Source organism: Strix aluco, chromosome 5 (genome assembly GCF_031877795.1).
Source record: "Strix aluco isolate bStrAlu1 chromosome 5, bStrAlu1.hap1, whole genome shotgun sequence".
NCBI classification, from domain to species: domain Eukaryota; kingdom Metazoa; phylum Chordata; class Aves; order Strigiformes; family Strigidae; genus Strix; species Strix aluco.
This window is the reverse complement of record NC_133935.1, coordinates 13632966-13647897: the sequence shown is the minus strand read 5'-3', so window position 1 is coordinate 13647897 and position 14932 is coordinate 13632966. Positions and strand designations below refer to the sequence as shown.

At 40.0% G+C, this 14932-nt stretch overlaps 1 protein-coding gene across 4 annotated transcripts in view; it reads right to left on the bottom strand.

The window, feature by feature from the left end:
• The window catches only part of DGKI (diacylglycerol kinase iota), a 221713-nt gene that overhangs the window by 155110 nt on the left and 51671 nt on the right, over nt 1-14932 (bottom strand). The window contains exon 1 of one of the 4 annotated variants that reach the window (XM_074826019.1): nt 3288-3384. The exons of the other annotated variants lie outside the window; for them this stretch is intronic. Within the exon in view, the coding sequence (XP_074682120.1) occupies nt 3288-3343 (56 nt within the window). The 5' untranslated portion in view covers nt 3344-3384. Of the gene's footprint in view, nt 1-3287; nt 3385-14932 lie in introns of those variants that run through there. 4 annotated transcript variants of the gene reach the window in all.

The following is a 14932-nucleotide window of genomic DNA, read 5'->3' as shown; positions in this document are numbered from 1 at the left end:
AGAAGGACAGAGCGAACACAGTGAAGATGATGAGATGAACAAATACCACATAGCAAAAGATAGATAAATTATGAAATTTTAAGGGGAGCATGCTCAATTTCTGCTCTAGCTAGGATTAAAATGTATTTTTAGTATTGATTTTTGCTGCCCTTAAGGTGAACATAATCAGTCACTGCTGGTGACAGGGGAGGTACCCACAGAGGAACTGGAGTGCCAGTATGGACTGGGGAACTGCAGACCGGAACAGTTACCAGCAGAAGCACAGTGCTGTGCGTGTAGCTGGCAAGGAGTTCACATAACAACACATCTACATCAGCAACAGGGAAGAGAGGGGTAATCCACTACTTCCAAATTTTGCAGAAAGTACCTAATCGGCAAAGTTAATACGACCACAAGACCCATCCATGTCGGCTGCCTTCACAGCAGGTTGTCATGACAACTCTGCAGGCAATGCTGCTTCCCAACAGCCACGTTCGGGCTTTCCAGCCATGAAGTGATAGTAAAAGCTTAAGAAAAGTTCCTACAGAGAAAAATCCACCAGGGAGACAATTGCAACTACCCAGTAGGGTCCTCGTAATTACAGGCAAGTAACTTCTGAAAAGGTAGTAACACTCTAAAGCTAAGCACCAGAAGAAGAAAAAAAAAATCCCTTATGTGGAAAAACAAAACAGACAGAAATAACAAATAAAGTGAAATATTCTTGCCATCATTTCACCCCAGATCATCTTCAGTACCATCTCTATTCCCTAAAATTAATCAGGATACCCACTCCTCCCTAACACATGGAAACCACCGGCAGCCTTGCTAGGAGCAAGAGACCAGATCCTCAACTGGGTGTAACTCTAAACTTCAGTGAGGCAATACCACTTTGTATCACTTGAGGCATTATCCACAAATGAGTTGTTCTTAACTGACTAACAGTAACATACTACATCAATTATTTAACATTAATACCAAGCAAGGACTGAGTAAAAAACAAATTTAAGCAGGGAAAATTAAGAACAAGAAAAATTCTCCAATTCCCATTACTGTTGGGAAGTACAGAAACAGGTAACTTCTATGTACTGTGGGAGCTAATAAAACATTTTAACCCACACCAAAAAAAGCACAGAACACAAACCTTTTGTTTACCTGAGAAGATTGCATTGCTTCAACTTAAATGAATTTTTAAACTACTTTAGTCTTACTGGTGCAAATCAGAATGTGGAAATTACTTCCTCTTAATAACACCTTACTGTGATTGAGGTCAAATCTGTACCCCTTGGACTTAACGTAACCCCAAAAAAAAAAAATGCTAAGGGAGTGCATACAGAAGAAGTTGTAGGTGCTCTGAAGCCATTCAGTTTACACTGGTATGTAAATCAAATACAAACTTCCCACTTAGTAAAGATCTAAGAAAAAGTAAGAGTAAATTTTGTACAATAATAAAAATCACACAATCCATCATGCAATGAATATTAACTCAGATTCTCACAGGTCCTCCAGAACCTCGACCTATTTTGTTGTTCTGATTGCTTTTGTTTTTAAAGCATCTGGTTGCAAAGAGCAATACTGAAACCACAGCCCATCCATAATGCAGCAACGCCTGCCTGAATTTGCAGAGAAACCGATGCAGTAATTTTGGTTATAAAAGGGTCATGATCCAAATGCCAATGACATTACTTCAACACTGTTGACAATGCACTGCTAATCAAAGCGTACAAGAGATGAGGATGAATACCTACACAGCCTATTTGAGTGACTGCTCATTTTGGGTAGGCTTTTAAAACAACATTGCTGGTAGCAGTAATACTGTAAGCTTCATTTTCTTGACAAGCCAGGATTCAGCTTTCCAAAGTTGAGAAATGCTGCATTAACTGATGAAGACTGTAATTCCATCTGGGGGAACACGATAAATTTGAGCTTTGTTCTCATGGTCTAGCATGTCACCAGAAACCTTTGCTGGAGTTACAGAAGTACTACATGCAGATGAGAGTGCATTACCTCATCAATAAAATGTTTCAGGAGTTTTCCAGAAGCAGCAGCAGAAAAACAAAGAGCAACTGAAACTTGAGAGAAACTATTTGTTCTACCTTATGAGTTATTTTATAATGCCAAAATATACCATTAACCAAAGTAACAGTGTATTTATAACTTCATTTTAAGCTCATCAGTAACAAAAACACCTTTACAGCACTATAAATGGTGAAATTTCATTTCTAGAGAGTTGTTCATATTGTAGATTTTAAAATGCACTATAAAGCAGGGAGTAAGCCAGCATTATGTAGATATGAACCAAAAGAGATATTTTCCTCAGCCATAATTTGTTCCCTCAGAGCTCTGGATCTCAATCAGCTTTGGTCAGAGCAGCTTTTCAACAGAAGTTGAGGACTAGGATTTTTTTTCTTTAAAAAAAAAATAAAAGGAATTTGCCATCATATCTCATCCAAATGACTGTATTCTAAATTTAGAGCAGTATCTTAACCTTCTAATCTGTACAAGACCTTGTTCTGGGATCATGTTCACTTTAGTGTGTTCATCTTCACTGGCTTGAAATTCAAATGAGAAGGGAAAGCACTAACAATTGTTTTCTGATAAATACTTCTAGGGAATATCTATGGGGAGAAGGGAATAAATTTTTATTCAACACTGATGTGCATGATCTGTCTCACTAACATTCCCTTCTTCCAAAAGTCACCTGAAAATTGACTTCCTATTGAGCTAATCACCCCTAACTGTACAGCTCACCAATCTCATCTCTCCCCATACTTTCATCTGACAGGCACTCTAAAGAAAGTGAGGCCAGAGTCTATACATAAGGAACCAGACTAACTAGAAACTTGCAGAAAAAGTAGGTTGCCCAGAGTAAGAGGTCTGTTGCAGGTGCCCTGAGCAATCCCCACATTCAGGAATTTCCTCCGCTGCACTGAAGACCAAGTAGCAAGTCTGGTGCTAGTTCCCCCAGATGGAATATTTCCCCCCAGACACTTACACGCCTCTATTTTCTCATAATTTTCAAAAGCTGCCTGACGCCGAAGTAAATGCAAATACACTTGCCGTCTTTGGTTCAGCTCCATATGTGATGTCCTACATTCAGGGAGTTGAAAGTGAAATGATGTTACCTCCCTTCACCAGCAAAGTTCAGAGAAGCAAAACGTGACTTTGTCAAGGATGCAGTATAAGAGGAGGAATCAGATGGAAACAAAATTAAAGCCACTGCTGAATCCAAAGCCACCTCTGTGTTCTCATTTCACTATTTGTAGGTGATATATCATGCAGGTATCTTGTCACATTTTAGGTTTAATTACCTGCACTGCTCCTTTGACACTCTGGCAAGGGACAGTTGCATAGGTGTAGTTCTCATTATTCCAAACAGATTTTAATATTTACAATTGGAGAGTTTTCTGAAGGTTGTGACAGAAATGAACGAAGTTCAGACACAGAATAAACAGGAACAGCTTCTATTCAAGCAGAGAGAGAAAGAGAGAACTTTTTAAAATCAGAACAGGGATTTGACTCAGATGTGGAAATAATTTGGTGATTTGTAAGGGGATGCAAGGGGATGTATATTGTCAAAAATCTTTGGTTGAACCAGGTTTCACTGAAGAAAATAGGAACATTACCATCAACCGTGACTGGATGAGTATTTCATCCCTCAACTTCAGTAACTGTGTTAAACTGTAGTTTCCTGAGCCACTAGTTAAGCCTTTTTAACCATATTCTTTACATTGCATTTTGTGCATTCCATCTTTCCATGCACTGTTCATGGCACCAAGTATGTTATAATGTATTTTATTAGTCTTTTGCAGTAAATGTACTGTAAATACTTAAAATATAAAATATATATCAAGCCTGAGCATTCACAGTATTAGAATTATTATTTAAAATAGTCATTTATAATATCATGTGTCTCATACTAAATGGCTACCGATATTGATCTACAGAAAAAAAATGTCTGCACAGTTACCAGCTTCCTTTGACACTAAACAAAGAAAAAAAAAAGTCATTTAGACATAAATAAATCTTGCATCAGGAAATCCATGAGCATAATGAATTAGAAAAAAATGGTTTAGTTGACCTTGTTCATCTAGCAGCTGAAGTAGAACTAATACTTCCAATACTTGTTCAGGGATTTATCCCATCTAGCTATAGCTTTCAAGGCATGAAAGTCCCATCACTTTCCTTGGGAATCTATCCCACAGACTACCAGACCTCTGGGACAAATTCCTGGCTGTTGTAAACTGGTCTAGTTCCATTGGCTTCAGGGTAACTAGGCTGATTTTTCTACCAGCTGATATATTTTTACAGGTTTACAGAGCAGAGAAGTTAAATGTCATTTTTATAACTGTCCACCTCATTTAACACAATATCTCTTAAAACATTTCAGCACTGTAGGCTTCTTTGTTTTAAAGGCTTAAACAGGAGAGAAAGTGCTATCCAATAAATAAAAAGATCTTTAAGATTCCAAAGTCATTTCCCCATGTTTCCATGGAAATAGAGACCTCGCTCCTTAACCAAGATGACATTAATGATCAGGTGCCTGGAGTCACACAAAAGAGAGAGAGGGGACAGAAATTACCAGCTAGTCAACAGTGTGTCAATCTGGAGCACAACCTCCCCAGTTAGGGGCAGGACTTGATACCGCTTTTGCAACTGCAAAGCTTCAGCAGAAACAGCTCTCAGTGTTAGAACAGAGAAGGGTTGCTGCTTTATTTTTAATCTCGCTTGCTAACTAAGTTTGCTAACTATAGAAGTAAAACAAATAAAACAATGTCATCATCATCTGAGGGAGGAAGAGGAGGAGGAGGAGAAAGAAAGGGCAGCTTTAATAAAAGCAACACTATAAATGTGTTGCCATGCTCCAGCCCCCTCTCAATGTGTCTATATCTCAGTTTTATCTAGCCCTGACACTCATGGCTAAATGCTGGGGACTGGAAAGGATCACTAGATTGCTGTGTTGGCTATTATCACTGTTACAGCACCAGTTGAAACCAAAAAATCAAGGCTTTACTGAGCTAGGAAAGTATACTGTAAATGAAAGACCCTGCTGTTAAGACTATTGGTCTAACAGCAAGTGGAAATGAACCAGAGGCGTGAAATGACTTGTCCAGGTTCAGCCTTTACCATGGCCAAGACAAGAGAAGCCAGGTTTCCCCAAGACCCCCACTGCATCCCCCAGTCACTGGATAACACTGCCTCTGTGCAGTGCTGAGAGGACTTTCAAACTGGCAGATCTGAACTGCAGATGACTTAAGTCACATCACTTTCCTCATTCATTTGTGTCAATGTGTCCTGACTCTCCATTTGTCCTAACTGCAACATCATAATTTTTCACTGAGCAGAGCTAGAGCTTTTAGAAGGATTCAAATGAAGAACATGCAAGAACAGTTTGCACAGGGCCCACCCAAAGGAGAGGACCTGGGCAAAGAAACATCACCCACCACACAGGTGCTGAAGTGACAACAAAACAATTTGCCATACTTCGACCAGAGAAATCCTTCTGTGTGTCTTGAGATCTGAGAGGAGAAAAACCACTATGTAGAATGAATAAAACCTACGTGTCACACACAGAGGAATACATTTAGCAGAGGAAGTATCTGCCAAATTACTATTTTTCAGGACATTAAAAAGAGATATCAACCCCCAATATTTTCTGATTATTCCTACATAAGTATGTCTACTTCAGATCCTCCTCTTCAATGCTACTCAGAATGTGAATCTTCTGAGGTGTCACTGGGACCAAACTGCTGCTGAACTTTGTCATTTTTAACATGGAATTAATACCAATAAAGTGAAATTAAGATTGGATCTGTAAGCAGGCTTGCCAAACAGAAATCACATTGTGGAAATGAAAATCAGACCTAGTATATGATTATGTTCTTCTAGGCATGCAAAGCCATAGAGAGACTGTATAAAGGAAAAGAGAAAAGTTCCCTTTCTCCTCCTAAATTTAGATCCATCAAATAGAGTTAGTCTAGAAAGCAGACAAGCCTGGGTTCCTTCACACCATGACAACACAACAAAGTCAAATGCTGATGGTCTGGGGCAGTAGGTCTAGAAGTCTTAGAATTTTTTTATCAGTTCTGTACAAAAGTGTGCTCAGGACACCACAGGGTAGAAGGAATGCCAAAGGTAATTCTTCTGCATAGATTAGAATGGAAGACTAGCAAACATTTAAGAGTGTTTAGCTTTGAACATTAGAGTCTCAGTTGATTTCACTGTGAACCGGAAACAGAAAATATATGCAAAAGAAATATCTTACATACAAAACTTCCCAAATGCCTCAGTGATACTACATATTAATCTGGAAACAATTATCATTTTTCAGAATATATACTTATACCATATTGTATAAAGAGCTGGAGTTCAGAGAACAAGAATTATTTTCAGAGTAATATGCATTATATATGTACACAGTACTACCTGAAAAAAAAAAAAAAAACGTTCTAGTGAAAAAGTAAAGTTTGGGTGACTTGTTTTGCAGTTGAGGTGTTTTCCCTTGTTTTATTTGAAATACAGTCAAGTCAACCTCCACAGAGGACCAACTGCCAATCCGATTCTGGATCAACCATCATGCAAGTGATCAGCTTGAAGCCTAGTCACAATGACAGTAAACTAACTATATGACATTGAAATAAGACTCTCAAGACACTTTGATGAAATGGAGTACTTAATGCAGAGGAAAAGAGCAGTCAATTTGTTTTGGTTTAGACCATACTAATCAAAAGCAGCAGTGCTTTGCCAACTCGGACTCCAAAACTCAGTTTTACATAAAGACCAGGACTAGAAATAACTTCATGTTTTGTGTAAACTCAGTGAAGAGACGAAATGTAAACACTAAACACAATCTGTGATATTGATTACAGCAAATGGATGAATCATGGTACTGTAGCTACATGTCAATATATTTTATACTGGGATTGCCTTTGAAGTTGATATACCTGTAAATCAAATAAAACATAACCAGCTGAGTATAACAACAATCAATTTATTTCACTTTAGCTGCGTTTAGTATTTCAGCAACCTCTGGCATTTATTGATTTTTTTCTAATAGTGCCATCATGATAGAGAAACAATAATATTCTGACTTTTAGAAATTAAAATGGAAACAAGATGACATTAGTGGCTTGTTCAACTCCCTACAAAAACTCAAGAGCACTGAAGGAAACCAAAGCCCGAAGCCAGAATACCCACATGTTCTTTTCCACATCTATTACTGCTTATTGGTAACAGAGTGCTGCGTTAATCTAACAACTTAAAGAAAGCGGATGGCTGGTGTTTGCATCTTCTCAAAGCACTTCTTAAAGGGAACAAATGGAGAAATTTCACTGAAGCAGGCAAGACCAAACATAATGTGAAAAGAGATGGAGAGTGGGTGTAAAAACAACTTTGCCTTTCCTGTTCTTTATTTTTTTCCTCTCCCCTGTGGTTCTCTAAGCATTAATTTTAGTAGAGGCTTGGGGCTTTATTCCAGCATAGGATATCTCCAGAGAGGATTTTAAAACCACATATAGGTAACAAAACAAAAAAATTACCATATCAATTTACTTTAAAAAACAAGTAAAAGCAAAATGAGCATTAGTCTAGAATAGTGTACAGTCTTTGGGGTAAAAATTAGAAACACGCGGTGCATTATGGTAATCAGATAGCACAGTTATGAATGTTGAGGGGTAGAGTAATAAAAGAGACCAACCTGCTAATGATATTCTTGTCAATTGTGTTTGGAAGACAGGATTTGAGCTCCCAAAGAGCAAGAGTCCGAATAGCAAAGCAGTAAAGACATTTTTCAAAGTAAGATACTCTTCTTTGCATCCAAACTTGGTTTAGCTAACTGGTTTTGAAAGCCACTCAAACACCTCTCAAGAATTCAGTTTTAAGTCTATACTGCAGCATGCTGTTCCCTATTGAGATGACAGACCTTGCTCTGGCACTGGAGGACATACAGATGTGTTAGCATGACGCTCTGGCTGGCATCACCCACCCTGCCAAGAAGCCCAGAGTTGCTCTGTGGTAGCACAGGTGTGCTGCACCCTGTACCAGCTGCTCATGTCTTTGCATCGCACCGCGCCACGTGGCATACACACACCACCCGTGTTGCATCTACTCACTGAGCAATCTCAGCACGGCCAGCAGAAATGGGCACTCCATTTAATGCCCTCCTCCCCAAAGAGACAAATCTGTGCTGTGAAGGCAGCTCTCAAACGGGTGCAGAAAGCAACTCTCTTCCTGCCCAAGCTCACTCAAGCACATCAACTGGGAGATGGTGGTAATCAGGAACAGAAATAGGACGCTCCAGCATTGGGCAGACCCAAAAGTGACCTCCTCTGGTTGCTGCTATCTGTGTCACCATTATAAAATGGCTGAAAAATATTAATTTCAAAATATATAACTTCAATGACACTACTGTAATGTAAAAAAGATAAAATCAAATCAGGACCCATCAATCAGCCATTGAAAAGAGAAAAACTATAGCATTTACTATATCAAACTCAACTGTTCATAGGCCAGACAAAACTTCCCAGTCTAAGGCCCTGTTTTTAGTTGCATATGGGCTGCACTATCCTTTAAACACACAGGCTGAATTTTCCTATGACAGGTTGCTTCCTCAGGATGACAGTTTTTTTCACTTTTACCAAAAATACTTTAGCTGTAACCAAAAACAAAACCAGAAGAAACCATATTGTGTATTCAGTGTTTAAAACATTCAGGAACCTTTTATTTGATCTATTTTTTTGCATCAGTAACTTAAATTTGGCAGAGGACAGAGGACTCTGTGACAGACAAGAACCTTTTGTTGTCCTTATGAAAATCCACTTGAACTTGCCCAAGGGGTAAGTCTTTGAAATTTCATACGTGTCTCATGCCTTTTAGAGTTTGCTCTGAATTAAAGAGCGGAACTGCCCAGAGACCTGCACTGAGGTTGAACAGGCCTTTCACTACAGTTGCCAGTTTGGTCTGCTAAATCCAGGTCCAGATGAAATGAAATTAAGGAGCCTGACTCTGCTCTGTTGCTGATAACCCTAGCCACATCCAAACAGCATGAAAGACAAAGACCTTTTATAAAGACATGATGAGATACCAGCTCACATGGGAGAATCAGCTTGGGCATACCAAGAAGTAAAGAGGAAAAGCGTAGGACTGGGATTTAAAAGTGTGATGCTGGGAATAAGGATTGTAGCTAATAGAGATCAGGAAATCAGAAACACCCAGTAAGGCTGCTTGTCCGAGGAAGACACTCAGTGTTCTTGTATTCCCAATTCATGAATGGGGCCAGCACAGCATCCAGGATCAGATAAGGGCCACTGCAAAGAGTGCTTAGGAAACACTGGCCACTTATGCTGTGGTGAAGACAAGCAAGAAAACAAAACATTAAGACCATCAGTAATTCCTCCCTCATTGCAAAGCCTGAAAAATCATAAGAAACAATAAGGAGAAAACAAAATATTGAATAGTTTCTCATTCAAATAGCAGAGGACATCCTGTGCACAGAGGGAAGCAGGAATTCTGTGGAAAAACAGTGTGCAACTGTGTAATTAAAGACTGAATCATAATGCATATGCGCAAGCCAGTGGGAAAATTAGCGTCCTGGCATTTCCTAACTTTTGCATGTTTGATTTTGCGGTCCTGATAGCGCTCCTTTTCAATAGGGCATGAATGCGCATCCAGTACGTAAACAAACATTCAAGGCTGTAATTCAGCATTGTGCTCCCCAAATCGAACAGTTGCACCCTGCCGAACCACTTCCTTGCAGGTGCAGCCATCAGCTAGTGCACTTGATCACAGCAAGGATGGTAGTCACCTGGGGTACTGCTACTGGGGAGAGTGCCCAAACCTGAACCAGCTTTACTCTCACTCTGTAGAAATACCCTGAAACAGAATTGTAAGAACAGGTCCACTTATACAAGCAAAGGATTGACAAGAAAGGTAATAAATACAGGGCAAAGAGTAGGTATTGCAAAAATAGCCATTAAAAGAGGATTGTAGCTAGTGCAGAAAGACTAGTGCTCACAAGCAACTTAGGGTAACTCAGAAGAAGGGAACCCAGAGAGAAGTCAGCCGCTAAGGGAATAGGTTCCAACATCAAGCTGTCAAAAGGTGGTTGCAGCATCAGTGAGGGGGTGGAGGAAGAAAAAAGGAAAAATCTCAAGTGTCTCCTTTTAAGGTACTTAAATTGGCAGCAGTCACCTAAGTCACAAGCCAAACTCCAGTTCAGGCAAGTTCTCCACCTTCCTCCCATAACTCCTGCCTGCCAATAAAACATGTGATAATGAATAATTGGATCCCAAAAGTCTGGTTTTTGCCCCTTGAAGCACTACATGGGCAGTTCAGAGGCTGTTGGTATGCATTGTTTCCTCCTCTTGCAGAGACATGTTTCTGGTTTAAATTATTCCAGCTTAAAGCCAATACAGTGACTCGAGGACTCCAGGGGCTGACTGCACTGCATTCATTTCCAGAAAAAAGAAAGGAGGAAGGTCATATCTTACATTTGGATTACCTATAGAAAAGCTTACAATTCTTCCAGTCATTTGATATTAAGTGTTATTAAATAACAAGTGAACAATTATTTTATTAAATAGCAAGTTTTGTAATTTTCATCTCCTCTGCCTGTGCACTGAATGCGTGCGGAGGAGCAGGGGAAATAAAAAATAGATATCAAGAAATGGAACACCAGCATGTCCTAGGAATAGCTGCATTTCTGTTTGCACTCCTGGCCTCTCATCTCTCTGACCAATCTTCCTCAAGTAACAGGTCTCATCCCCATCTCTCTCAATGACACCTCACCCTCAAACCAACTCTTGGAGTACAGCACATCACTTAACTACCCCTGTCTTGTCAATTCAACTGGATTAGCTCGCAATTTCTCCTTTGGGAAAACTGAGATGTGGACCACATCAAAACAGAGCATGGGTTAAGATCAATCCTAGGAACAAAGCAGAGCAGAGCAAAGAGTACTGGGAGAGGGGAAGGGAAATGACACACGACAAAATGTCTTGCTAGCACAATCTCTTTATGTTCTCATAGGTGGATGTGCTTTAGAAGCTAGATATTATGGGTGTCTGTCTGTTCTCCCTCCTTCCTATGCTTTAAAGCCTGTCTTATATCCACCCATAATGCTGCTCTGTGAAATTCAGAAGGTCAAACCAGAATACCAAAACAGATGCACCTCTAGGGCTTTAGGTATGCCATGGATCCATTTCCTCCTTCCAACACATGCTTTATGACAATCATCTTATTACCTTAGCACATACATACAGCAGTATGTGCAATAGCCCACCCAAGACTTCATTTTAATGGATCACAGTGTGTTCTAAATCACTTAATTACACATATTTTGCTCAGAACATTCCCAACTAGTTTTTGCATATCTCATGGTATACAGTATGAAGTATGAAGCTAAGAGTTTGCAGCTTTGTTGCCAAAGCTAATCAGCCCTACATAGTATAACAACAAATACAATGAGCAGCAGACTAAGGAATGACAAAATATGTTCAGCAAGAGTAACAGTGTCTCTGTGCTGCAAGTCAATTTTATCTACCTTAAAAATGTATCTTTTCCTTTGCCACAGGAGTTACCAATGCACATTGCTGTGTCAGAATTGATGCCCCAGTTTGGCTGGGTCTCTCCAGAAATGTGCCTTCATTGCTGGTACATGTAGACTGCTTCAGAGGAAACACAAAATAGCAGCAATATTGGATCCGATTCTTTGGGACAGCTGTCACAGGTAGAAAAATCCCAGCACAACTAGCAAATTCCCATCCCAGTTCCATCCACTAGCCAACGTATATCCTCATTGCTGAGATTTCCTTTCCTTCTGCATTAATTCAACCTATTGCAGTTAACTGCTTTTGGGCTAGTGCCCTCAGTTATATTTGTTTATACAACCACTGCCCACCACTAACAATTCATGTTAACGGTTGAATGCAATACACCACCAAATCTGGCAGTCAGTGTTACAAAATACTTTCCAGCGATACTTAATCTACTACCAGCAGGTTTCAGTGAGGGGAGTGTGGTTCTACTAGAGTAGAGCCCTGGTGAACAATTTGGTTCATTTTTAAATAAAAGGCACTATTTTGAAAGAGATGCACAGTACAGTTTTCAAAAAATACCTAATAACTTAAAAAGCTAAAAATAACCTTATGAATTTAGTGCAATCAACGTTATTTGGCAGTTAAGCCTAGAGTTAGACCTTCAGATTGAGGACAGAGACAAGAGTCAAAGAGGGCACAGGGCAAGACAAAGGGAGTCAACAGGGACACACAGGGTGGGAGAGGAGGACAGGCTATGCCACAGGCTCGAGCCCAGCAGTGACCAGACAGCAGTCTGACCTCACAGCTACTATATGTCCACATCCTAGAAATCCTGCTCTGGGGACAACCCAGGACAGCTCCTAACAGCTCCCACAGCACCTCCGCAAACTACTGCAGAGTGTGTTAGGGAGATGCCAGCTCCTCACCCACGCTGAGACAGTGCATGGGGAGAACAGGTTTTAACAAAGAAAGTGAGACCTCTTAAGTGACCTCGTTTTTTTTAAGCTGTCACCCGTGTCCACCCAGGAAAGCTCCATTCATCTAAAAGTCACAGGAGAACACACCTCCTGTGTGAAGCCCTGGCTTTGGACATTCAAACCTCACCCTGAGCAGCTAAACTACACTAAGAAAAGTAATGTCCTTAGAAATATTAGCGTCCAGATTAACACTGAGTTTAAATTTATCTCAGAAGTTAAAATGCTACAACCTCCCCTCTCAGCATGACCTTACTTTGCCAAACAATTTGTCTACTTTCTCTTTTATTTGGAGCTTCCAGAAAAAAAATAAAAACCTCAAGAACTCCCTAATATAAATCATCTCTTACTGCATTTAGAAAAGAAGAAGAACAAAGAACACAAATATTTGCAATGGTAATGTGAATGAGAGAGAAAATATAAGAGCTACTTTGACATGTAAGGTCTGTCGGAGTCCTAGATGGTCCCCCCAGGCAGTTTCAGACAAATGAAGTTAATTCCATACAGGTTCAGTAGTCAAGGGGGAGGATATTCTCACTAAAGAGACCTAGGATAAAAAGAAAATCTTGATTTTCCACTTAGGCACACACAACACAGTACCAAATATAAATATCATATAAGAGGTATGAAGTGTCTTTTCCCCCCAAAAAAAGTTTCTCATTTTTAATAGACACACATATGGAATATCTGGCCTGTCAAACTGATTTAAATTGAAATTAAATGCATTATTGACAATAGAGTCTTTCTTGTATGTGATGTGTTCTTCCATGTCAAAAGTGCTTTAAAGCATGATTTAGTTTCCTTACAGGCCTCTTTACCAGCGCTCCCTTCAAAAACACAAGTGACTTGAATGTTCCCCTCATTTTCATTATTTTACTCTCCTTGTTATCCACCACAGATATTTGGTTCTGTATTCCCTTAGTTTACTTCCTGTGTCAATTTAAATCATTATCCTCTTCCCTTTTAAATCCCTTCTAAGGGCATACTTCTCCTGCGTTACTTATAGAAAAGTAGGTAAGCATAGCTTTTGTTCTCTTTACCTAATTATCATGTAGGCCAAGAGTCAAAGCAGGGGAAACGGGAAACTGAAGCATAGCGTTGGAAAAAGGGGAACTGAGCATTTTAACAAAAATAAACCAAAAAAGGCAATAGCTACCAAACCACACGCCTACCACTTGCAGCCCTCACTAACAAACCACACTACTTGTACCACCTTTCATCCTTCCCAGACTTTTCAAATTCAAAACAATTATTACATTTCCCACTTTTGCTGGTACAGAGTTAGCAATAAATGGCCTTTGTGGGGAAATATTTTTTTAAATACCTAACCAAAAAGATTAGAAGCAAGGAGGTATGTTGCTTCTTTAAGTGCAGAACTTTCTGTCAAAGTATCTATTTTCTCTCAGTTTGACGCATTACCTTATGATATATAACATGCTGGGAGGCTGTTTTATGCACTGGGTATACCTCAGAAGGGTTCTGAAAATGAGCAGCCAAAAGGGCAGGTCCTTGTGTGAACTCACAAACTTTAAACAGAAAAGAAGGGACCCCATGTAATCAATCTTTTCATGTGATTTTTCCAGGTTGTTCATTTCAGGCAAATCAGAATATCCTTGTTAACTTGTATTACACTAATGACTAACAAATCCCACTCAACTGGCACCCCTACTGTGAAGAACAGAATTAAAGTCCCCTAAAACTTTATTTTCATGTATCTTAGATGAAAGTGATATTTAACAAGACCTACAGCTTTTCTTTTTCTAGGCTGAGGTAACTGGGAGGAAAACATCTCATCTCTCCAGCCAGCTAAAGCAATAAGCCACTCATTCTCCAAGCCCTCGCTACTAGAGCTGAGAGGTGCCAAACAGATGTACAAGATACATGAGAGCAGGCAAAGGACACTGGCTGCTCCTTTGGCTGGTAGTTGCAGCCACAAATGTGTCAAGACCTGTTACCCTAAGCGGGTGCCACCCACGCCATTCCTCAGCTGCTCTCGGAACCGGACAGAGACAGGTCAGGTAGCACCAGCCTCCACTGATCAATGCTCCTATTTCCATACCATACGTTACTTGCACCTCTAAAGGCTCATACTGAGCAGGATTCACCAAGCTAAAGGGGGACATTCCAAGCCCGATGATCCTGATCTGCATGGAGGGTGATAAACCAGCTGCTCCAGGTTAGAAAGGCCAGCCCTGGACTACACGGGGAGCGGGGGCAGCAGTCTTCCCCCAACATGCCAATGCCAGGAAAGGTTGTTTTCTATGACAACCCTCAAGATACCAGCACAAGGGTGCAGAAAACCTCCTTGAAAGGAGCAATGAATCAGAGACAATATAATCTTATCCCATGCACCTTAGTTTTGGTACTTTATACACAGCTAAGAGTGAATTCTGTTCTTCAGATATCTTTTCTTCTCGAGCACACATTTCTTCTTTTAAGACCTGTTTT